This window comes from Anolis sagrei, chromosome 1, assembly GCF_037176765.1.
Source record: "Anolis sagrei isolate rAnoSag1 chromosome 1, rAnoSag1.mat, whole genome shotgun sequence".
In the NCBI taxonomy this organism is placed as follows: Eukaryota; Metazoa; Chordata; class Lepidosauria; order Squamata; family Dactyloidae; genus Anolis; species Anolis sagrei.
Genome location: NC_090021.1, coordinates 25,184,563 through 25,209,686, shown reverse-complemented (window position 1 = coordinate 25,209,686; position 25,124 = coordinate 25,184,563). Strand labels below are relative to the sequence as shown.

At 41.4% G+C, this 25,124-nt stretch overlaps 1 protein-coding gene across 4 annotated transcripts in view; it reads right to left on the bottom strand.

The window, feature by feature from the left end:
* LOC132761515 (phosphofurin acidic cluster sorting protein 2-like) overlaps nucleotides 1–25,124 on the bottom strand; it is a 290,761-nt gene that overhangs the window by 32,046 nt on the left and 233,591 nt on the right. For 2 of the 4 annotated variants that reach the window (XM_060754450.2, XM_060754451.2), the window contains exons 3-9: nucleotides 20,670–20,759; nucleotides 20,102–20,227; nucleotides 18,767–18,929; nucleotides 18,472–18,563; nucleotides 15,095–15,223; nucleotides 13,163–13,222; nucleotides 3,533–3,684 (exon numbers count right to left, since the gene is read on the bottom strand). In XM_060754450.2, coding sequence (XP_060610433.2) covers nucleotides 3,533–3,684; nucleotides 13,163–13,222; nucleotides 15,095–15,223; nucleotides 18,472–18,563; nucleotides 18,767–18,929; nucleotides 20,102–20,227; nucleotides 20,670–20,759 — 812 coding nt within the window. The remainder of the gene's footprint in view (nucleotides 1–3,532; nucleotides 3,685–13,162; nucleotides 13,223–15,094; nucleotides 15,224–18,471; nucleotides 18,564–18,766; nucleotides 18,930–20,101; nucleotides 20,228–20,669; nucleotides 20,760–25,124) is intronic. The other 2 variants (XM_060754452.2, XM_060754453.2) reach the window with 1 other exon arrangement.

Genomic DNA, 25,124 nt, shown 5'->3' with positions numbered 1-25,124 from the left:
CGGCTTCCACCTCTGCCCCCGTGAAAACAGTGCAAGCAAACCCACCACCAGCACCTTGGTTTAGCATCCACATGAGAGAGATGGAGGGGAAGGGAGGGCAGAACGGGTTCCAGGAAGGAGGAAAGGGCTGATTGTGATTAGCAAAGTTCAAAAAGAAAGTTTCGTTTCAGCAAAACGGTTGGGTTTCGTCCCTGGACTGCACAAGTCCCTTGTGTCATCAAGTTTCCAGACCTCAATGAGTATCTAGACTAGAGATAAGGCTAAGCTGAGGGATTCCTTTTCCCACTTTACTATGCATGTTTCCCAGAAAGGCTTTGTCTTTACTCCCACTGCTAGCCACTGTCTCTTCCCATGCCTTTGATGATGTAGGAATGGAATTCTGTGAGGGAACTTTCTTTTTACAGGTATTTTTTATTGTCATGGGCTGGCCATGTAGCCATTTGCCATTTTTCCAGTCTCTCTGCTTTTCTTTCTACCTACGAGGAAGCACATTTTGCCTGTCTCTAGGCAAAATGTAGCTGCATGGATTTTTTGACTTTTTACCTTTGTCAGAAGATGATACTTAGTAAGCTAGTTAGCCCCAAGACCTTTTCTATCTAGAAAATAATAATAATAATAATAATAATAATAATAATAACTTAATTTTTGCACCCCACCTCCATCTCCCCGAAGGGACTTGGGGCGGTTTATATGGGGCCAAAAGAATGTATTTCTTTTACTTCAATACATACTTTTGAACCTAAAGTTCTGACTTTGCAATCCTATGCTATCCTATGGAGAGAAAGCTTATCCTAGCTTGCCACATGTAAGTTTCTGCAGGTTATGAAGTTTACTTCTAGTACTCTGTTATATTTATGGTGGAATCACCCCAACTGAGGGTTATTTTTGAGCCTAAAAGCTCAGATTCCCCAACAAAAACAAAAGCCACATCTTCTCCATGTCCAATGGATGAAAATACAGCTACAATCTTTCCTCCCAATCGACTAGAATGGAGTTGGTGAAGTTTAGGGGTCACATTCCTTCTAACAATAACTTCTACTCAATGGTATCTGTCTAATCCTCCTTGAAAACCACCTAAGCTAGCAACCATCTTCTGACTGTGGAGCCTATAAATATGTCCTGGGAAGAGGAGTTTCCTTTTGTTTGACATGATCCCACTTTCCTTGGATAAGAACAAACGTTTCTCTCACTCCCCATTTTCTCCCTACCACACGTCCTTTTATAAACCGCCATGATGTGCTTCCTTTCTTAACCTGCTCAAAACAGAAATATTTCTTCAAAACACACCCTCCAAACCCAATGCCTTGTAAATGTGTGTACAAAAATTCCCATCCCCATTTTAGTCTGTTTGAGTGAGAATATATAATGAAAGATGCGATAATTCCTTCAGCATTTTAGCAGCCCTTTTCTGTACATTGTTTCCCTGATAACAGGCGAATCTGTAAAGCATGAAGGGACTGCAGAGTTAAATACAGGAAAACATGCCTGTATATTCTGGCTCTCAGTCTTCTAAATAATTAGCTCAAAGCCTAGCAGAATAGGACATTTGGAATGCATCTAAGAGCAGTTTGTTATAACTTTAAATGTCACGGGTCCCTCTTAAGTGCCGGGTTTTAGCACAGTTGGTTGATCACCAGTAGCAATAGATCACAACAATCCAACAGTTGGCAGTTTGAAGCCTGGGTCAAAGTTAGCAACCAACCTTCTGCCCAGCTCACAGTCCACCTAAGCAGTTTGAAAAAAGCTGTGAGCTGTGAGTAGAGGAATTTGGCACCGCTTATGTGGGGAGAGATTTTACGGCACCATAAAAAGGAAATACCAGAGAATACCAATGATCAAAGGAAGGAGGAAGTCTGTGATCAAGGGCTCTACGTCATAGAGAATGGAGTGACAATACCCCCCTGTGGCTGGAATCAAGCACAACCTCCAGGATGCCAAAGTTGGGGAAAATGCTGACATATACCCCTATCTGATGACTGTCCTGCCTGTTTAACGGCATTGAAAGTTTGTCGTGTAGGTGTTCTGTGATCCGCCCTGAGCCCCTTTTGGGGTGAGAAGGGCGGAATATACATGCTGCAAATAAATAAATAAAGGGATTTTTAGTTTTGTCAAATGCTTAGAATTCTCATTAGAGAGCTCCATTCTCCTCCTCTGAACTAGCTTTGGAGATGTTCAGCACTGATTCTGAAATACTTCACAAAAACCCCAAACTATGTAGGAGAGAATCATAGCAAAGTGGTATCAGACTGCTCCAATTACAGAGTGCAGACACACTTCTGGCCTGCAGAAAAAGGTGGCATGTAAAGATGAACATCAGAGGAGTTATCTCCCTTAGTTGAGGAGATAATTCCTCTGATTTCCATCTTTCCAGAGTGGCTCCCCAACTCTGGAACTCATTACCTGGAAAGACCAGGAAAGCCCCTTCACTAGAAACGTTCAAAAAGAACCTTAAGACCTGGCTCTTCCGCTGCGCCTTTGGCGAGTAGGTGCACAACATGACACTATTGTTCCCCTCAACGCTTCTGCCACTGGAGTACACGCCCTCCAAATGGGAAGTTTAGTTTCACAACCCCGTGTGTTTTCATGAGCTCCCTGCAAATAACCTGCTCCCATTTTTATCTCATTAGAGTCTTTTAATCATTTCATCCTGTACATGTGGCCCGCCCACTGTTAGTGTGATTGTGTTTATTTGAATGTTATTTTGTTACTGTGTTTATACTTTCTTCTTCTTCTATGTAATTTTGATTATGTTGCTTGTTGTTTATGTTTTGATTTTATTTTGCTGTAACATGTTGTCCTGGGCTTGGCCCCATGTAAGCTGCTCCAAGTCCCCATTAGGGAGATGGTGGCAGGGTATAAATAAAGACTATTATTATTATTATTATTATTATTATTATTCCCTGCCGATCTCTGGCTGTATCTCCTTCGGCACATGCATCTGAGGGGGTCGGTTCAGAAGAGGTATGGATAGCAACACCCTCCTCGCATCCTCAGTTGCCACAGAGGAAAGCAGCATTTTGCTGCTCCATCCATTGCCGCTGGTCGGTTGCAGGCTTAATATGCAGGGCTCTCTATCACCCTGTCAAATCCAAGGTCAGTAGCAAGTTATCAACATCTATCACTAAGCTACTTTATAGCCCCAAACCTCCCTTTCCTGGACGAATGAATCAAAAAGGCGGGAGCCATGCCTCATAAGTCAACAGCACACACCCTGTTGTCAGGACACCAGCAAAGAGCCCAGCCCTGCTACAGGAAAGGAAATGTGAAAGATGTAATCCTAAACTCGCATACCTAGGAATAAGACTTAAGTTCAATAACTCAATTGGGACTTTCTTTAGAGCACACAGGGACAGGACTGTGCTGCAAGATTTCTGCTTCTAGCACAGGGATTGCATTGAGGACAACTTCAAGAAAGCAGGAAGGAAGGCTTTAAAATTCAGAAGAAATCCTAGAAACACTCATAGAGCTCCTCTTGTCAGGGACCCATGAAGCCAGAGGTGACCGGGTGTGCATTTCCTCTGCCAGACCTTACCTCAAAGTGGGCTTAGGAGTGCTGTGGACACTTTCGTTATCTTCTATTTCTGGACCGCTGTCGCTGTTGTTGCATTCCTCAAGGCTATCATAAAGCAGGCCCAAGTCTTCCTCCACCTCCTGAGTCTGATCCACCGGGTCAGAATCCAAAACCTGCAGAACCCAAAGCAAAAGGTCCTGTCACAGCTAAAATCAAGCTACACCATAATTTCGACATGATTTTGACCCAACCTTTAGTTTTGACAGCATCAAAACTCCCAGAAATCCCAGGCAGTTTACCAGCTGTTAGGATTTCTGGGAGTTGAAGGCCAAAACATCTGGGGACTCACAGGTTGAAAACCACTGGGTTAAACCCTTGTGCCGGCAAGACTGAAGACCTACAGATCGAAGGTTCAAATCTGAGGAGAGCGTAGATGAGATCCCTTTGTCAGCTCCAGCTCCCCATGCAAGGACATGTGAAGCCTCCCAAAAGAATGGTAAAACATCAAAACATCCGGGCATCCCCTGGACAATGTCCTTGCAGATGGCCAATTCTCTCACACCAGAATTGACTTGCAATTTCAAGTCGCTCCTGACATGGAAAAAAAAAACCTGTAGAATAAGATGCATGAAACTGATTGGTTGGATAATGCCTGGGAAGCATGCTGAGCCTGGGACTTTTGGTTACTGTTACATTTTTTTGTTCCGGCTTGAGTTATACATGTGCAGAGAGAGAGAGGAGAGAAGCAGGGAGACACAGAGTTTGGTGTGTGCTCTCTCTTCAAGAGCTGCTAAAGAAGTTTATCCACATGGACAAAGAAAGACCATTTTAAATCTCTCATTAAAGGACATTGATGCTACTGATCACATTGTACATATGTTCTTCTGAACTACGAAGAGTAAACTACTTGTTCTTTACTGTTCATCTGTGTGGCATATTTTCTTTCTCTGGCAAGACAAGGTATGGGCTGGAGCCCCCGGTGGCACAGTGGGTTAAACCCGTGCCGGCAGGACTGAAGACCGACATGTCGCAGGTTCAAATCCGGGGAGAGGCGGATGAGCTCCCATTATCAACTCCAGCTCCTCATGCAGGGACATGAGAGAAGCCTCCCACAAGGATGATAAATACATGAAATCATCCGGGCGTCCCCTGGGCAACGTCCTTGCCAATTCTCTCACACCAGAAGCGACTTGCAGTCTCTCAAGTCTCTCCTGACACAAAAAAAAATGTATGGGCTGATCAAACATGAACTACACGTTGTTTATTTTACATTACACCACAAACTCTTTAATGGGACGCTAAGTTGGCTCACTCCCTATTGGCTTTTCAGCAGGAGGAACATTTCAGCAGGCACTGTTGTATTTTTTTCTTAATTCAGTCGTGTTACAATATCACAACAGTTTTTTTAACGTTATATATATATATATATATATATATATATATATATATAGAGAGAGAGAGAGAGAGAGAGAGATTACTTTTTAATCCTCGTTTAAATTCTGTTCTATCTGTCTCTGTATGAATCTTGTTCCAAGTCACCTCTATTGCAATCTTGTTGATTAATCTCAACTAGATTAGAGCCACAGAATCAACTGTCAGATTGGTGACTCAACTCACAGAATATATATATATAACTAATTCAATAGTTCGACTCTATTTGGGACCAATAATAGGATTTAAGGCCTCGAGTCTCCGTTCTGGGAGAAATATGAGATACTAGTCAAATAAAATAAATTTCATTTGATTCATCTCACAGTACATCTTAATCCCATAATTAGCCCTGACTGGGGAAAACCCAGGCACTCAATTGGATTTCCCTATGTGTTGAATCACAAGGTCTACTCTAGTGAGGGAAGACCACTACGATTCAAGATAACACTGATCTTCTGAAAGATAGCAATTCTGGCACATGAAGAAACTTTATGAGATTTTCTCCACAAGGACCTCACTGCATTTCCTCCTTTATAACAGCTAGAAGAGAGGTCGCTGGACACTGAAAAATCTCTTCCCAGTATCTAGTACAGAAGTGGTAAGCATTCAATTCTGAAAAGTTAACATATCAAAGTAGCGGAGGAAGAGGAATAGGCAAACAACATTTTTCTTTTGAAATACGATTTCCCTTTATTTCTCAATTTGTGGATGGGAAGACAAGAGATGGGGAGTTCTCTGTACGGTTTTTATTTAAATTTATTTATGATTTATTTAGAGTATTTATACACTGCCCCACAGCCAAAATGCTCACAGAGAGTCTTAGAAATTATTAATTTGACAGTTTCTTGCCCTCAGGCTTACAGTCAAAATAAGATAGAACATAAGGAAAAGACAATGATAGTGGTGGAGGGAATAAGTCCAGAAGATGTTGGCTTCTGTCCACCCCACATAGAGCCAACAGCTGGGGCAAAAGGAATGATGGAGCTGGGCCTGGCTGCTCTTCTCTCCTTCAGGTGCCAGAGCAATGGCAGTGGAGGGGCTCCCACTAGCTCTTCTTCTTCTCTCCCTCAGGCAATAGTCATTAGAATATGAAGGATTCTCTTTTTCAGAAGATCATCAAAGATTTCTGGGCCCTAGCTGTGATGACAACAACAACTAAAAACATCTTCCATTCTGAATTAATTTGCTAGGAAATAAAGTTTGGGGGTAAACAAAACTGGGTTTTTATATGGAAGAACTTCAGAGCTGGTACTGCTCTCAAGTCCCAACATTTGGAATATGCTTAGGGGCACGTTGTTTCTTTGTTCTTAATATACCTTGCACCATCTGACATCTGCCAGGAAGTAGCAGCCAATAATAAAAAGACCAACGCATCTCCGGCCCATCCAATTGCCTTAAATCAAGAAACAAGCTTTCTAAGATCTACAGCTTCAAATGGTCCAACAGGTGGTAGCCAGAATGCTCACTGGAGTGGCGTACACAACGTCCATTACACCAGCTCCATTGGCTGCCACTCTGCTACCGAGCACAATTCAAAGTGCTGGCTTTAGCCTATAAAGCCCTAAATGGTTCCGGCTCGGCTTAGGGTGTCCAAACGTATCTCCCTCTATGACCCACCTCGGAAGTTAAGATCATTGGAGAGGCCCTGCTCTTGATCCCATCACCTTCACAAACACGACTGGACCTTCTCAGCGTTGGCCCCCTGCCTATGGAACTCCCTCCTCGTTGAAATCAGGTCAGCTCCCTCCCTCCTGTCTTTATTATTTATTTATTTATTTATTTCTCGCACTTCTACCCCACCCTTCTCAACCCCCGAGGGGGGACTCAGGGCGGCTTACAAAAAGGCACAATTCGATGCCAGCACAACAACAAAGTAAGAAATAAAACATATATAAACAGCAATTAAGTCAATTAAAACAATTAAAAACAATCCACTTATACATCACAGTCCCTAAAAAAAAAGCTTCAGGAAGAAGCTTAAGACATGGCTGTGGGACCAAACATTCAACCAGTAAATAATGCAATAAGGAAAACGGACTAATGGAATTGACAATTGGACAGGCCTTGGACTATGATCTGGATTACAAAATTTTAATTGACGTTTTAATAATAAATGTTTAATGGTATGGTGTTAATATAATAATAATATAATAATAAAACTTTATATACTGCTCTATCTCCCCGAGGGGACTCAGAGCGGTTCCCAGGTAAAAATCACAGAACATACAAAGTAAAAACAACATAACCATAAGATTAACAAACAAAATATGCATAAAAATTGTCGCCATGACACACATATATTAAAAGTAATCCTGCCTGTTCAAGGCAATTAAATTTTTTTTAAAAGACCGGGCCAAGATTTGTGCAAGCCCAAAAATTCTAGGGGGCCCGGGAATTAAATACAATGCTATAGCAGGCAACAATAATATTAGGTACAGGTCTGTGGCTGTTCATTCCAGGGTTGACAAGAGGAAATGATCTGGGTAATTGGTAGGAAGAATAAGGCCTTATTCGACAATGTATAGGGCTGAGTTAGAGCTGGCCATTTTCAAAGTCTTGTTGAAACCACCAGGTCTTCAAGCTCTTACGAAAGGAGGGGAGGGATGGGGCCTGTCTTATTTCCCTTGGAAGGGCGTTCCAGAAGCGGGGGGGGGGCACCACTCAGAAGGCCCTCTCTCTCGTCCTCGCCAACCGGGCTTGAGACGGTAGTGGGACCGAGAGGAGGGCCTCCCCGGAAGATCTTAGTGGTTCATAGAAGGGGATGCGATCGCGGAGATAGGCGGGGCCCGAACCGTTTAGGGCTTTATAGGTCATGACCTGTAATTGTATTTGTTTATTTTTATATTTATATGTTATTGGCATTGAAAAGCTGACTGCTATAAGGGCGCCCTGAGTCCCCATTTAGGGTGAGAAGGGTGGGATACAAATATGTGAAATAAATAAATACAGAGATACTTATAGGAACACCTCAGCAAGTGGGAGTCCAAAAGTGGCAGGCTAAAACTGGAACCTCAATCAGTGGCTGAGACCGGATGAGAAACTCCCTCATGGGCACAGAGAAGACGGGGCAACTTGGAAGGCGCTGAGCAGATTTCACTCTGGCACCAGAGTCAACCTTAAGAAATGGGGCTACAAAGTGGAGTCCATGACATGTGAGTGTGGAGAAAGGCAATTATTACAATGCAGTCTGATCCTTGGCACATGCACAATGGAGGACCTCCTCACAGCTACACCAGAGGTCCACCAAGTGGCTAGCTCCGGCCAAAGAAAATCTAGCATAATGCCAAGTTTTAAAACTTTGTGTTTTTTAAAAAAAATACATTATAACTGTACTCGCAATTAGCTTCTGACACAATAAATAAATAAATAAATGTTGGGTTGCTGTAAGTTTTTTGAGCTGTATGGCCATGTTCAGGAAGCATTCTCTCCTGACATTTCCTGAAATAAACATATCTCTATCCATCACAGCCACCCTCTTGCACTTGGCTGCACTTGGTGACTCTCAATAGTTTGAGTAAAAAAAATATGGAACTTGATTTATGCCATCTTGTATGCAACTTTTGAGATTATAATGACCAGAATCTCCCAATCCTGGAAGTCATAATAATAATAATAATCGAAAAATAGCTTTTCAAGCTTGAGTTTGGTCTTATCTGATTTATGAGGATAATCATGTTGTAATCCGCTTCACACATCTTTGAGACTTCGGCTTGATTCATATTTCTTATATGCTCTCTTATCATTTAATTTGTTTTGTCAGTGTTGCAAGAGATGCAGCACATGTACTTGCATTGCAGTATGTTTCAAAAAGGATTCTAAGTGCCAGATTCTGCACGAAATACTTCGCTCTATACAAAATTACCCACATAAGGAGATTAGAGAAGGCAGACCCCTACGAGTACAGTTTGTCTTTAGAGAAACAAGACAGCTGGTCTGCAAGTTGAGTTATTCTTGTTTAACAAAACTTTCAAAAACTATAACACATCATAAAAAACCCCTGGAAGATCTCTTATCACTGCCTTGTCAAGATCTTGTTTTAAAGAGGTCCCTTAAGACACACAGTTTCTTTACCTTTCTAGGGCAGAATTATGTCATGTCATAAACAACTCTCTTGCAGTTTTCTGTATCAGCCTTCAGGAGGAAAAGTCAGATTTATGTAGCATTAGGAATTTTTAAAAGACTCACCCCAAACACTCTGTACGAATTCTGAACTAAATCGAGTACAGTAGACTCACTGAATCAAATGGAGAGTAAGGGAAATCCATTGATTCTATGGGTCTGTTTTAGAGGAGACCAACAACTGAATATAGCTTTTTGTATACCTGATCTATATACCTGATCTATATACCTGATCTATATACCTGATCAAGCCACTCTAAACATCTTCGCAGAAGCATACATGAAGCTTGGCCTGTCACTGAACAGCGAGAAAACCAAAGTGCTGCTCCAGCAGTCACCGGCCATCCCCACCCCAATGTCAGAGATACAGCTTAATGGTGTAACATTAGAAAATGTTGACCAATTCCGCTACCTTGGCAGCCACCTCTCCACCAAAGTCAACATCGACGCTGAAATACAACACCGCCTGAGCTCTGCAAGTGCAGCATTTTCCCGAATGAAGCAGAGAGTGTTTGAGGACTGGGACATCCGTAGGGATACCAAGGTGCTTGTCTACAAAGCTATTGTCCTCCCAACCCTGCTATATGCCTGTGAAACGTGGACTGTCTACAGACATCACATGCAACTCCTGGAACGATTCCATCAGCGCTGCCTCCAGAAAATCCTGCAAATCTCCTGGGAAGACAAGCGGACAAACGGAAGAAGCAAAGACCACCAGCATTGAAGCGATGGTCCTCTGCCATCAACTCCGCTGGCCCGGCCACGTTGTCCGGATGCCTGACCACCGCCTCCCAAAGCAGTTGCTCTACTCTGAACTTAAGAACGGAAAACGGAATGTTGGTGGACAGGAAAAGAGATTTAAAGATGAGCTCAAAGCCAACCTTAAAATCTCTGGCATAGACACTGAGAACTGGGAAGCCCTGGCCCTTGAGCGCTCCAGATGGAGGTCAGCTGTGACCAGCAGTGCTACAGAATTCGAGGAGGCACGAGTGGAGGGCGAAAGAGAGAAACGTGCCAGGAGGAAGGTGCGTCAAGCCAACTCCGACCGGGACCACCTTCCACCTGGAAACCAATGCCCTCACTGTGGGAGAAAATGCGGGTCAAGAATAGGGCTCCACAGCCACCTACGAACCCACAAGGAAACACATAATGGAATACCATCTTACTCGTTCAACGAGGGATCGCCTAGGTAAGTAAAGTAAGTAAGTAAGTAAGTAAGTAACCTGATCAGGCATGGGTATACCCATGCCTGCTCTAACTGAATCCAGTGGGGTTGGTTTCTACTTTTGCAAGGCAAATAAACCAATGATAGAGTTGTCAGATATCCAATGAATCATAGGAAACAGTTTCTCTATGGCCAGGCATTCTCAGAGACAGGCATCCTCAGAGGTCTTGGAACAGGTTCTCGGGAGAAACTGTTCCAAGACCTCTGAGGATGCCTGCCACAGATGCAGGCGAAATGTCAGGAGAGAATGCTTCTAGAACAAGTCCATACAGCCCGAAAAACCAACAACAACCCAGTGATTCCAGCCATGAAAGCCTTCAACGATACATTGAACATCTCTACGTGGAGAAACAGTTCCAAGACCTCTGAGGATGCCTGCCACAGAGGCAGGCGAAATGTCAGGAGATAATGCTTCTAGAACTTGGCCATACAGCCCGAAAAACCTACAACAACCCAGTGATTCCAACCATGAAAGCCTTCGACCATACATTGAACATCTCTACGTGGAAAAATTGTTCCAAGACCTCTGAGGATGTCTGCCACAGATGCAGGCAGAACGTCAGGAGAGAATGCTTCTAGAACATGGCCATACAGCCTGAAAAACCTACAACAACCCAATCCTAGGAAACCTCTTTCCAGTTTCCTGATTCAGTGACCTGCAGCAGCCAGTGCCAAGCTTGGGAGAGCTTACTGCTTTGGATTATTAAATCCTAGAAGGATAGCTAGTGGATACTGGGAACTGTCGTTCAGAAAAACAATTATCCTAGGTTCTGAGTCAAAGTAAACAGGTCTAGGTTACTGATGCCCCCAGATACTCTTTTTCAGCAGTTCAGAAATAACCACATAACACATCCCACTTTTCCCTTCTTGATCCTGTCCATTCTTTGTAACCAAACAGCATCCCATGCCCTGTGGCCACATCTTCTGAGGCCTGCTGTGATCTGGTAGGACCATTAAGGGTGTGGGAATCTTTAATGACGATATTTCAATGATCTGAACCCAGCAGAGAAAACAAAACCAACAGGATGGTGCTATAACATAAAAAGGGGAACATATTGGCCATTAGGAGGTGTTTGGCAGAAAATGATTTCTCTCTCTCTTTGGTTCAGAGAAGATGGCATTAAAAGAGCATGTTAATGACATTTGCAGATATTACTAATGAGGGAAGCTGTGAATGCTAAATGAGGACAGGAAAAAAATGATTAAAAGGGGACCTAGAAAGTTTTTTTTTCATCTGCAGGAAATAACAAGCAACAGCATATTGTGAGAGTGGGAGGAGGGAGGGTGGTTAACCTACTTCTAACGAATGGGGAGTGGTGTATATATGTGTGTGTGTGCATGAGAGAGACTTAAGATACCATGATTATCCTTCTGAACTGAAACTATAAATATATGAACCAGATTCATTTCTAGCTGAGTGCAGCCTTCCATAACCTGCTGCCACCAGAAATGTTGGATGGCAATTCCCATTGTTTCAAGCCAGCAATATCATTCTGCCTAGGGAGCATGGGATAGCAGACACACATATCTGGATGATGCCATGGTTCGAAAGCCTCATCCTACCGAAAGAATGGGGAACCCTTGGTTAGACACCAATCCTGTTGGAAATAGCAACCTTTCCAATCCTTATTTATTTATTTATGGCATTTTATCCCGCCCATTTCAGCCCGATGGCGACTCAAGCCTTTACTATTGGTTTGTTAATGTATATATTTGATAACCTGTATTGTATGCATATATTGATTTGACAGTTAGATTGATCTCTTTGATATGGGAGGGGCTACAGGCTGAGCATGTTCAGTCTCAATACTCCATTTTGTTATCACTGTGCTTTTGGACTTCAATGGAAACAGTATGTTTTTTGGACTTATGCAGGAACAGTTTACTATATGTTTGCTTTGAGAAGCAGTGAGTACAATCATACAGTTTGGACTTTCAAATATGTGTACTTAAAGACTTTGGACTATGGACTATTGATTAATAATGATGCCCTATGTTCTCAACACAGATAAACTACACCCTATCTATAACTGAACTTTAATAAGAAATGCGCCTGTATGGTGAAGTAATACAAGATGTTTGTGAGTAAACAAGATATGTTATTTTTCAAAGAAGACTTTGCTTTTTGTCTCTGAGTGCAAATTTTAAATGAAGAGGTTTCAAGGGAGAGTATATGTTTTGGGCAACTGCAATTTCAACTTCAAAGAAACAATTTTAAAACTCTGCTAGCCAATAATATATATTTCTGCAATGGCATGACTTTGTCCCTGGCAGTTCAAAGTCATGGTTTATCAGTTTAACAGCTGAGTTACCTGTGTGTCATGACATGAATGCTTGTGAACATCACTTGTTCAAAGGGTTGATTTCTAACAAGGTCATGCCTTTCCTTGACTAGTGGTTTTCAAAAGGTGGTCTCCAGATGTTCATTTGCCAAAAGGATATGACATCATTCTTTCCTTTTCAAAAAGGTTATGATTGCCATTCCCCCCCCCCAAAAAAAATCCAAGGTTGGACCCAACTCTTATTAGTCCTCACTACTTTGAATGATAGTGATGATGGAAGCTATGTAGTCCACGGATTCTCTATCTCCTAATTTTACGGATTGCAGCTTGCATATACAGAGCCACAGATCATTCCAACATGGAATAACAGGCAAATATCTCTTCTATCTTTTGGTTCAGGGCAATTTGCTTGAATAGCCCACACTAACTCTAAAAGTCTTGGCTCCCACCACATTAAACTCTTCTCTCACAGAAGGCAAGATGAACATGGATGGACATGAAGTCTACACTGTGATCTTGATCAAAAGCTCATAGTGAGATGAGTTTTGCAAGAGAGGAAACACGTCGGACAGAGACAAGCTTACAACCTCTTACCTCATCTGTCACTTTGAACCTCTTCAGCAAGGCAACAAATTTTTGCTTGAAGTTTGGTTGCTGCAATGAAAAGGAAATCAATGAGAGTGTGGTTGGGTTTTCATTTACCACTCTACCTAACCACAAAAACCACAGCTGGGGAAAAAGACACTTCTGGGGACTATGGAGTTGTTTTTTTTTAAAATGATGACTATGGCAACCATATGAAAGGAACTGTAGTCCAAAAAAGAGTGTAACATTTGCAACCTCTGGAAACATGTACAGCAAAACAGAGATTTTTCTGAGGGGAATGAGTGCTCAACTCACAGACAAAAACTACTTGTAGGTCCAGATTTTGGGGGCTTCTGAGTAGGCTGCCAATGATTTCCCACACAAGCTGGTTGCCATCTTTGCCCAATAGCTGTTGACACTTGGGCATCTTACTGGGAATGCTACAGTATATTTTCCATTCCCCTTCACTGCATTTATTGCAGCTTCCATTCTTGTTATAATACTGTGCTGCAAATGGGTATGGCTATTTACATGAGCCAAGCAGGGAGTGATGAGAGAGCAGGCACCAACCCTAAGCCTTAACAAACATCAGCAGAACATTGTTGGGATAGACTGTCTGTATCAACTCCTTGAGAGACCTGTCAAGATGTACAGATCCTGACAAAACTCTTAGCTACTGGTGCTATGCTCAATCCCCTCTGCAACAGTACTCCTCTCCAGTTACAGTTCCCTATCTAGAGATCTCTATAACACAGACATGGGCAAACTTGGTTCCTCTAGGTGTTTGGACTTCAACTCTCACAATTTCTAACAGCCTGGTTGTTAGGAATTTTGGGAGTTAGAGTCCAAAACACCTGGAGGGCCGAAGTTTGCCCATGCCTGGTATAGTCTGAATTCTTGAACAGATTTGTCCCAGTGATCTGCCTAAGCACTTGCCCTGAAAGTAGTTCATAGAGTTCACTTCATGGAGTTTCATGAAAGCAGTTAAGTAGGAAGTGAGTAAATAAGACAAGCAGGACATGCCATGTGGTGTTGTAGTATGGGTGCCAACCAGGCAAAGTGTCCTGAGTTGGCCTTCAAAAACTGCTTTTAGACAATGTTGAAAGTAAAAGAAAAGTGCTTTACTTTAACAAACACAAAGGATAAACAAATGCAATTGAAAAGTGCAAAAGAAAACAGGAAGTCTTAATCCAGACACAAATTAAAATCTCTTACAAAGTCCCAAAAGAAACACCAGTCTTCCATCAGACAACGAGCAATGAACTAAGTCCTTAGCAGCAGATACAAAGCAGATTCCATTGGAGTGAAAACATCAGTATCAGGGTCGTTGTTACCAGCAAAAGCTGACGGCTCCTGCTTCTGATTTATAGCCCTGAATTCCCCACGCAGGAGGTGCTAGGCGTCTCCCAATTAGCTCAGCGTTTTTAGCAGCTATCCTAGCTGAACGCTGTCTTTGTTCTGTCGCTTTTCGTCTCTCTAGAAATGTGGGCAATTTTAAACCCTCGTCGTCTGATTCTTCTTCTCCCTCCAATTCCTGAGCACTTCCCTGCTCCCCTTCCTCTTCCGAAGATGAGGAATCCCTAACACAAAGAAGGTTGGCACTTTTCTGTCTCTACATACCTTAGGAAAAAAGACTAAAGAAGAGCTTTAAACCTCCTCTTGCCAATTGCCAGGTCCAAGGGGTCACAGAGGATCAAGAGAAGCAATGGCTTCAACCGATAGATATTCCTGCAACAGCACCATACTCTAGGCAAGGCATGGACAAACTTTGGCCCTCCAGGTGTTTGGACTTCAACTCCCACAATCAGGAATGTTAGGAATTGTGGAAGTTGAAGTCCAAAACACCCGGAGGGCCGAAGTTTGCCCATGCCTGCTCTAGGCTGCCATCTTCTGGGAGAATCAGACAGCCTCCCACCCCAGTCTCTGCAGCTGGATATTCACACCATGATATTTCCCCTCTTTCAGAAAGAAGAGAACAATTGACTGTACTCTTGTCATCGACGTGGTTCTGATCATTTTCCGCCTGGCTTTCTTCGGCTTCCGCACTTCGTCTTCTTCATCGTATAAATCCTGAATAGCAAGAAAAGGCAACACGTCATCAGAAGAAACTGGCATGCAAAGTGGTCTCCCACTCCCCTCAAATTCTTCCTTAGGATTTTTGTATATTGAATTCCTAACAGGGCATCTTCTAGGAAAAGATCAATAATGTTGGAAGGTTTTACCCAGAAGGCAGCTTACAAAGTCTGGAAAATTACCTTATCAAAGTAATGAGCTGTGCTTGGGAAAGTTAATTTTAGACTGCAAGTCTCAGAATTCCCTGTCACTGAAGTATCACTGTCTTCTTAAGAAAGTGAAGGAGGGAGACGATTTCATTATACATCCCAATTTTACACAGCAGGAAAAACATCCTTCCCATCTGCAGTCCCTGGGATTTGGCCTCTCTCCTACACTAAGAGCCATCTGCTCCCCATCTTTGTCATTTCTCTCTATTTTGTGTGAGACCATAACAAGCTGATTACAGTCAGTCCTCTGTATTCGCTGGGGAAAACTTAAAAATGGAAATCCTGCAAATAAACGTTGACATGGAGTTGCACTGGGGGGCATAGAGATTCCTTGAGAGGGGTTTTCTCAGGTCCTCCAGCAAAATGCTATGGTTATTTATTATTTTATTTATTTAAAGCATTTATATTCCGCCCTTCTTACCCCGAAGAGGACTCAGGGTGGAGCACAACATACAAACAGCAAACATTCAATACCGGGACAAATAAATTCTGCACATGCATAAACATTAAAATCATGGATCTCAACATTAAAATCAATGTTTAAAACCATCTCGGTCATCTGCATCAAATTTAGTTGGCACAGCAGGTTGCTGTGAATTTTACGGGCTGTATTGCCATGGTCCAGAAGCATTCTCTCCTGACATTTCACCTGCAGGCATCTTCAGAGGTTGCAAGGTCTGTTGGAAACTAGTGAAGGGGGGTTTATATATCCGTGCAATGTCCAGGATGGGTGTCTGTTTGAGGCGAGTGTGAATGTTGCAATTGGCCACCTTGATTAGTATTTAATCCCCTTGCAGCTTCAAGGTCTGGCTGCTTACTGCCTGGGAGAATCCTTTGTTGGGAGGTGATTTGCAGGCCCTGATTGTTTCTTGTCTGGAATTCCCCTGTTTTTGAGTGTTGTTCTTTATTTACTGTATATCCACAGATATATAAACCCCACTTGCCTAGTTTCCAACAGACCTCACAACCTCTGAGGATGCCTGCCATAGACGCAGGCGAAAAGTCAGGAGAGAATGCTTCTGGAACATGGCAATACAGCCCAGATTCCCTTTATGAAAGCCTTTCACAATGGAATGGTTAGCCTCCAGACCTAGAGAATGCTGGAGAGATATTAATCAAATCTGGCAAAATTAAGCCCACAAGGGTTGACTGTGGCATTGGCAAGAGGCAGAAACAAGATGTCCCCAGCATCAATGCAATCACAGCTAGAAAAGACAGCGCAGGGAGAAAAGCATGTGTCTTAATCAAGGCAGGAGTGGGAGACAGGTACATCAGGATCTATTGGAAGATTTCCGGGTAATTTGCAGTATATCAGCAAAGTTGTCTAGCACCAAATGGATTAACGATAATGACAGTAAAAAAAAGACCTTTCTCCTCTTCTGAATTAATCTATACTGGAATCGAGAAAGCCTGGAGGAAAACTAGGAGTAGATTGAATGTTTATGTATGTATTAATTAAAATATTTCTAGTATAGAGCCGGAAATTTCAGAGAAGGTACAGACAATAAAACAAGTCTAGCATTGTAAAAATAGTTTTCAAAATATTCAACAGGGAAAGATGAATGACTACAACAACCATGATTTCATAGCACTGAGCTATGGCAGTAAAAGTGGTGCCAAACTGGATTAATTCTACAGTGTAGATGCACCCTGAGAGATGACATGATAGCCATCTCTGAATATCTGAAACCTTGACATGTAGAAGACAGGGATCTTATTTTCTCCTGTTTCAGAGAATGGAATAGAAAATAAAGGGGTCAACTTAAAAGAAAAAGAGATTCCACCTAAACATTAGAAAGAACTACCATATATACGTGAGGATAAGTCGAGATTTTCAGCCCCTTTTTAAGGACACCCCCCCCCCCCCCGGCTTATACTTGAGTCATGATTATTTATTATTTTACTTTATTATTATTATTATTATTACATTTATTATTTTACTCTATTTATTACTATTATTACATTTATTATTTTACTCTTATATATTACTATTATTACCTGTATCATTTTACTCTATTTATCACTATAATTATATTTATTATTTTACTCTATTATTGTTATTATAACATTTATTAGTTTACTCTATTATTATTATTATTACATTTATTAGTTTACTCTATTGATTACTATTATTACATTTATTATTTTACTCTATTTATTAATATTATTACATTTATGATTTTACGCTATTATTACATTTATTATTTTACTTATTTATTACTATTATTACATGTGTTATTTTATTCTATTTATCACTATAATTACATTTATTATTTTACTCTATTGTTGTTATTAATACATTTATTATTTTGCTCTATTACTATGATTACATTTATTATTTTACTCTATGTGTTATTATTACATGTATTATTTGACTCTATTTATTTCTATTGTTACATTTATTAGTTTACTCTATTGATTACTATTATTCCACTTATTATTTTATTCCATTTATTATTATTATTATTATTATTATTATTACATTTATTAGTTTACTCTCTTTATTATTATTGGAAGGATACGTAAGCACATTTACATTTTAGAAGGTTAGAATAATGGTTTAATCAGAGGTGGACAGTCTTACCTTAAATTACAGTTTTATGTAAATATTTAAAAACATTTAACCCATTGATGCTTCAATTAATGTATTGGTATCTATTTTTATTTTGAAATTTAGCAGTAGCTGCTGCATTTCCCACTCTCGGCTTATATGTGAGTCAATATGTTTTCCTAGTTTTTTGTGGTAAAATTAGATGTCTCGGCTTATATTTGGGCAGCTTATACTTGAGTATATACGGTATTTTTTGAACTGTAAGAGTAGTCTTGGGGAGTGAGATATAGACTCTCCTTCTTTGGAGGTCTTCAAACAAAAGTTAGGTGGACATCTCTAAGGAGTGCTTTAGTTGGGTGTGATTCCATGGTGTGGGATTGTACTAAGTGGTGCTTGTGGTCCCTTCTAGATCTAGCATTCAATGGTTCCATGTCACAAATGTGATAAACAAATGTGCAGGAGGGAAAGAGGGAGGAAGCAGATACCTGGCCTTGTACTGCATCATCACTGGCTTCCTGCTCAGAAGAAAAACTGTCATCCTCTTCTTCTGAATAGTTATCAATATCTGGAGAGCGGTCTGGAATGAGAAAAGGCAGAGACGATAGATAACTTGTAAAAGAGGAATGAAGAAAAATATACAAAAGTGAAAGGGAACTTCAAATAAGCCAGTATCTCTTATTCTGGCATCCTTCAGACATGTAGGACCATAGTTAATAGGTTTCTGAGGTAAGATTCAATTAAATTCCCACATGGTTTTCACTCTTCAGAGCAATACATTACCAGAAGCTTTAATTTTAGGACCAGAGGGGACATTCCCATCTTCATGGTCAATGGGCTGGCTGGAGAGAGAATAGATGCTGATTTCGGCCACCCGGATGCTCACATCCTTGATGTTGCTGTGCAAGCCCAAGAGCTGCCCTCCATCGGTTGGGTGCTGCATGACCTATGAAAGGAAATTGTTAACTTCAGTGAAGGAATTCTCTCAGGAAGGTGTTTTCCATCAATTTAATCCACTAGTCCCTTTAGTTCAGTGCTGTTGATCCTCACAAGAAACGGCTCTCCTAGTTTTCTGCCTTCTATGTGTTACAGGACTTTGGGTGGGATGGAGAAAGGAAGCCAGGATTTGTGGCTGTTTTTAAGTGTTCATGGGCAAATAAATCATCCAGATATTTGGAGGAGATATCAAGCTATTTAGGCAGGGCTACTGCACAGCTGGGAAATAATCACCAACAGCAATAAGATCTACCAACTGAAAGGTTGCCAGTTTGAAGCTTGGGTCGGGATGAGCACCCGACTGTCAGCCCAGCTCACTGTTTACCTAAGCAGTCCAAAAACAATGTAGAGCTGTAAGTAGAGAAATTAGATACCGCTAAAAAGCGGGGGAGGTATTTTATGACACCATAAAGAAAAAGACCAGTAAATGCTAGCAACCAAAAGGAAGGAGGAAGTCCTGATGGCTTTTCGTCATAGAGGTTGGAACAACAGCACCCCCCTGTGGCTGGATTTCAGCACAACCCCCAAAGGCGCCGAAAAGCTATACCTTCTTTCTGTCTGTTTTGTCCTGTCTGTCTAAACAGCATTAAATGTGGGTATGTCTACTGTGATCCACCCTGAGTCCCCTTAGAGAGATAGGGCGGACTATACATAAAGTGTTGTTGTTGTTGTTGTTGTTATTATTATTATTATTATTATTATTATTATTTCAGAGTCTACCAAAAACAACTTATGGCCACACTTTATCCACTGATAATACCAACAGTCTGCGTCATTATAAGGTAGTTTCCAATATTCCTGTTTCCTAAACATATCCCCTATGAGGTATCAATGTCCTTCCATTAATATTAAATGACAAAATCCTTGGTGAAGTGTCCAGCTGTCAGAAAAGTATCCTACACAACAGGTCTGGGCAAACTTTGACTCTCCAGGTGTTTTGGACTTCAACTCCCACAACTCCTAATAGCCTATTGACTGTTAGGAATTGTGGGAGTTGTAGTCCAAAACACCTGGAGGACCAAAGTTTGCTCAGGCCTGCTATACAAGCAACTCCAATCAGCTCTAAGATGGTTTAAGGTGAAAAATGCCTGCCATTATATCTAGCCTTGCTGATTCCCTTACCTCGGCCATGTTAATAATGCCCACAGCCAGAGTTTTGTAGCCCAAAATTGTGCGGTTCTTGTATCTCTTTCTGCGCTGGAGCATGATTTGAAGCTTGTTGCCATCTCTTTTCAGGAAGTGTGGGTACTACAAAGGAAGATACAGAAACATATACTGTTTTTCCATGCAACTCTGACTCCATGTCTATTAGAAAACCAAGGAAACAGCTTTAACCTCCTATGTTTCTCTCTTCTGTGCTCATTTGCAAAACTGTGGCAAGCCCTTTACTTATCCAAAGCTCTTGCATATCCATGAAGAATCTCAATCTGTAATCCTAAAACACTTTTCCAAGGGAGTAAGATCCACTGAATTGAATAGGGTTTGCTTATGAGTAAGCACAAAAAGCATTTTGCTATCCAATACTCAATTCTATCCCACTTTTGGCAGACTAAACTCTATTAACAGAGTGAAAAAGGAATCCCCAGTGATGCATTGTCTCTCCACACGACAGCAGGAAGAAAAGACAAGAATATTACCTATTTCACTCAGGGAGGAATCTCTGCTTTCACTGTCGCAAAGGTCAAATTACCTGCAATGAAAAGGTCAGTTCCAGGTCGGTTTCCATCAAGCCTCCCGGGGGTAGAACATATTCATTGGATCTCAGGACTCTCTTTGAACCCTGTAATGAGACCAGGAATCAAGTGTTAGTGTCAATCATTGTACCAAAAATTCAGCTCCAGTTACCCCTAAACAGCTGGACATAAACAAACAAACAAACAAAAACAACAACAGGGATGTTAGAGACTTAAAATCAGAGTTTGAAAAGTTATTGTTTGGATCACTACTCCTCAAATCCTCCAGCCAACATGGATACTTACTGGGGGATACTGGGAGCTGAAAAATATTATGCTTTTAATGTATTGTGTTTTAGTTGTTTAGAAGTTATATTTAAAGGTAAAGGTAAAGGATTCCCCTTGACATTAAGTCTAGTTGTGTCCGACTCTGGGGAGTGGGGCTCATCTCCATTTCTAAGCTGAAGAGCCGGTGTTGTCCATAGACACCTTCAAGGTCATGTGGCCAGCATGTCTGCACGGAGTGCTGTTACCTTCCTGCAGAAGCGGTACCTATTGATCTACTCGCATTTGAATGTTTTCAAACTGCTGGGTTGGCAGAAGCTGGGCCTAACAGCAGGAGCTCACCCCGCTCCTCGGATTCATACTGCCGACCTTTCGGTCAGCAAGTTCAGCAGCTCAGTAGTTTAACCCGCTGTGCCACCAGGGGGTCCAAGTTATATTTATTTAATTTTATTTCATGTTTCGTCTTGATTGTTGATTGTTTGTTTTGACATTTAATATTTGCCATTTTTGTTATATGGGTTGTTGTAGGTTATTTTTGGGCTATATGGCCATATTCTAGAGGCATTCTCTCCTGACGTTTCGCCTGCATCTATGGCAAGCATCCTCAGAGGTGAGATCTCACTACCTCTGAAGATGCTTGCCATAGATGCAGGCGAAACGTCAGGAGAGAATGCCTCTAGAACATGGCCATATAGCCCGAAAAAAATCTACAACAATCCATTGATTCCAGCCATGAAAGCCTTCGACAATACATTTTTGTTATACTTTGGAAACCGCCCTTAGTCCCTTCGAAGAGAGAGGGTGGGTTATAAATAAAGTATTATTATTATTATTATTATTGCAGTCAAAAAGCAATTCGCTCAATCTCTAATTAGGATGCAACTACAGCACTCTCTTCTTGACATTGTATATATATAAAGTATATTCAGATACTTAAACAGGAAGCAAGGACAGGAGAAGGAAAAAAAATAATAGCAAATAAGAAAAAAAAGAAAAGGAAACAAGGAAGAGTAAGGAGAGGAGGGAAATCAATAACTTAGAGGCAACAGGATAGAACACTTTCTCCTAATAAATAACCATGCAAAATCCACAATTAAGCAATCAAATAGAGAGTGGTTTAGAAGCAGAAGTATTGCTTTTCCTTTCTAAATTTGTCCATATATACTTTATATGCATTGTATAAATAAATATGTGGGATCAAAGGCAAACACAATTCGAAGGATCCTCCGAAACACTCATTTTTCATACCAGTTGGCAAGTCTGAATTTGAGTGAAAGGGGGATGACCTCTATCATCCACCAAGACCAAGGTGTTACACACTCAGTGACCCAAGAAATCACAGCTAAATCCACAATTCCTCTGGTAGGAAAAGGGAGAAGAATCTGGATGTTAAGAAACAGAAATACTACACAGTTTAAGACAGGAATGGGAAACATTTTTTATCATTGGGAAATAAATTTGAACCCTGTTATTTATTTATTTATTTCTAGCCATTCCCTGCCACATGTTGCTGTGGCCCAGCCTGGTGAATCGGAAAATAAAGTAATGAGAAAGTGCTGGTTTCTAATCTATGTAATTTCTTTATGCTTGTGGTTAAACAGTATTTCTTGTTGGGTTGTTGTAGGTTTTTTTTAACTATATGGCCGTGTTCTAGAAGCATTCTCTCCTGACGTTCCGCCTGCATCTATGGCAAGCATCCTCAGAGGTAGTGAAGTCTTTTGGAACTAGGAAAATGGGTTTAATATATCTGTGGAATGACCAGGGTGGGACAAAGAACTGTTGTCTGGTGGAGCTAGGTGTGAATGTTTCAACTGACGACTTTGATTAGCATTTGATGGCCTGGTAGTTGTTTGGTGTGGCTTGTTGATGCCTGGTGCTATCTTTTGTTGGGAGGTGATTAGATATCCCTGATTGTTTCCACTCTGTTGTTTTGCTGTTGTAATTTTAGAGGGTTTTTTTAATGTCAAGTCACCCAAGTAAAAAAGAAGCACCATTAAAGCCTTGGCAGACTGTGCAAAAAGAATCTGCGAACCCCACCTCCTTCAAGATGAACTGAACCACCTAAACAGGGCTCTACAGGCCAATAGATACTCCACCTCAGACATCAGAAGAGCTGCAAGACTGAGAACAAGCGACGAGAGTCAAGACAAAGATCCACCCAGAGTGTTCTTGCCATACATCAAGGGAACCACTGACTGCATAGGGAAGCTGATGAGGAAACATAACATGCAAACTATCTACAGACCCACCAAGAAAATCCAACAAATGCTACGTTCAGCAAAGGACAAGAGGGATCCTCTCACCTCTGCAGGAGTCTACCGTATACCATGCAGCTGTGGACAAGTCTACATAAGGACCACCAAACGCAGCATTGCCCAAACACAAATCAAGGAACATGAAAGGCACTGCAGACTACTTCAACCAGAGAAATCAGCCATAGCAGAGCACCTGATGAGCCAACCTGGACACAGCATATTATTTGAGAACATAGAAATGCTGGACCACTCTAACAACCACCATTTCAGAATACACAGAGAAGTCATTGAAATCCACAAGCATGTGGGCAATTTCAACAGAAAGGAGGAAACCATGAAAATGAACAAAATCTGGCTACCAATATTAAAAAACTCTAAAATTTACAACAGCAAAACAACAGAGAGGAAACAATCAGGGACAGCTAATCACCTCTCAACAAAAGATTGTCCCAGGCTCTGCCAGGCCATCAAATGCTAATCAAGGTGGTCAGTTGAAACATTCACACCTAGCTCCAGCAGACAAGAGTCTTTTGTCCCACCCTGGCCATTCCACAGATATATAAACCCTTTTTCCTAGTTTCAACAGACCTCACTACCTCTGAGGATGCTTGCCATAGATGCAGGTGAAACGTCAGGAGAGAATGCCTCTAGAACATGGCCATATAGCCCAAAAAAACCTACAACAACCCAGTGATTCCGGCCATGAAAGCCTTCGATAATACAGTATTTCTTGTTATTTCTTTGTCAGTGTTGATGTAAAGATTGTCTGGTTTGCCTACTCTGGAACATGCAACATACAATTGTCCTTCTTTAGGGGTCCCTTTCAAATCTGTGATACTATATCTGTCATATACATATATATGTGTGTGTGTGAATGCTGCACTTGCAGAGCTCAGGCGGTGTTGCATTTCAGTGTTAATGTTGAAGTTCAAAACACCTGGAGGGCTGACGTTTGCCCATGCCTGTTATACACGGTGGGTCCTGGAACCTCCCTCAAGCAGATGTCAAGGACCCACATCATTTTAATTTTAGTCCCTTTGAAACAGACAGCAGCTTTTGCATCGACACCTATCGGTTGCTTTCAGCTTCTGAAATGTGTTCAGTTGGATCTCTAAAGGCTGGGTTATAATGTAAAATTTATTTTTACAGCTTCTTAAAAGTAGTATATTTTCCTCCTGCTGCTTTTAACTGACTTTATATGACACCTAAGGAATCTGTCTTATAGGCATCTAAAAATATAAAAGGCACGTCAATAACAGCAGTTCGGCCACATTTAGAGGGTCAGAGGTATCCCAACCCAGCTATAAAAGTGAATTTCCTGCCAGAGGTGTTTACAGGGAAATGAGTCTCTGGTTTCAATCCAGGAGAGATAGTAGCATTTTAGTAAACTCAATAGATTTTTGAATTGAGGGTGCTTCCAAATACTCTGTACACCATGCGGGTCATTCAGTTCCCTATTTCTCTCTGGCTGTCAAGCTACTTCCAAGCAGAAATGGCCAGTTTCCTCCTCTATAGACTCAAAGGGCTCGTCTCCAAGCTGCAGGGTGTGTGCAACTGTATGTGTGTTTGTGTGTGTGTGTGTTCTCCTCATTGCCAAGAAGTGGTTCAGAGGGAAAGCAGCAAGGTCAAATTATCTACCTGCCTCGCTTTATTAAACTGCATGGCATGAGCGTGACTCAGGGGCAAATATTACAAGGATCTCTCTTTGATAAAGTGGTTCTGCTTCCAGCAGGATTATCTGCTACCTGGCTCACCTTGGGAGGGAAAAGGAAAATGGATTAGCCTGCCCAGGGTTTCATTGGTTCCCCCGCATGCTCATCAGGACTTCTGAGATATTGCGATGGTAATTCCCTTTTAATTAGTTTAAAAATAATATTAATCCCCTGGCTGTTATCAATGACAGTGCCTGAAAGGCAGAGTGCCTGATGAGTT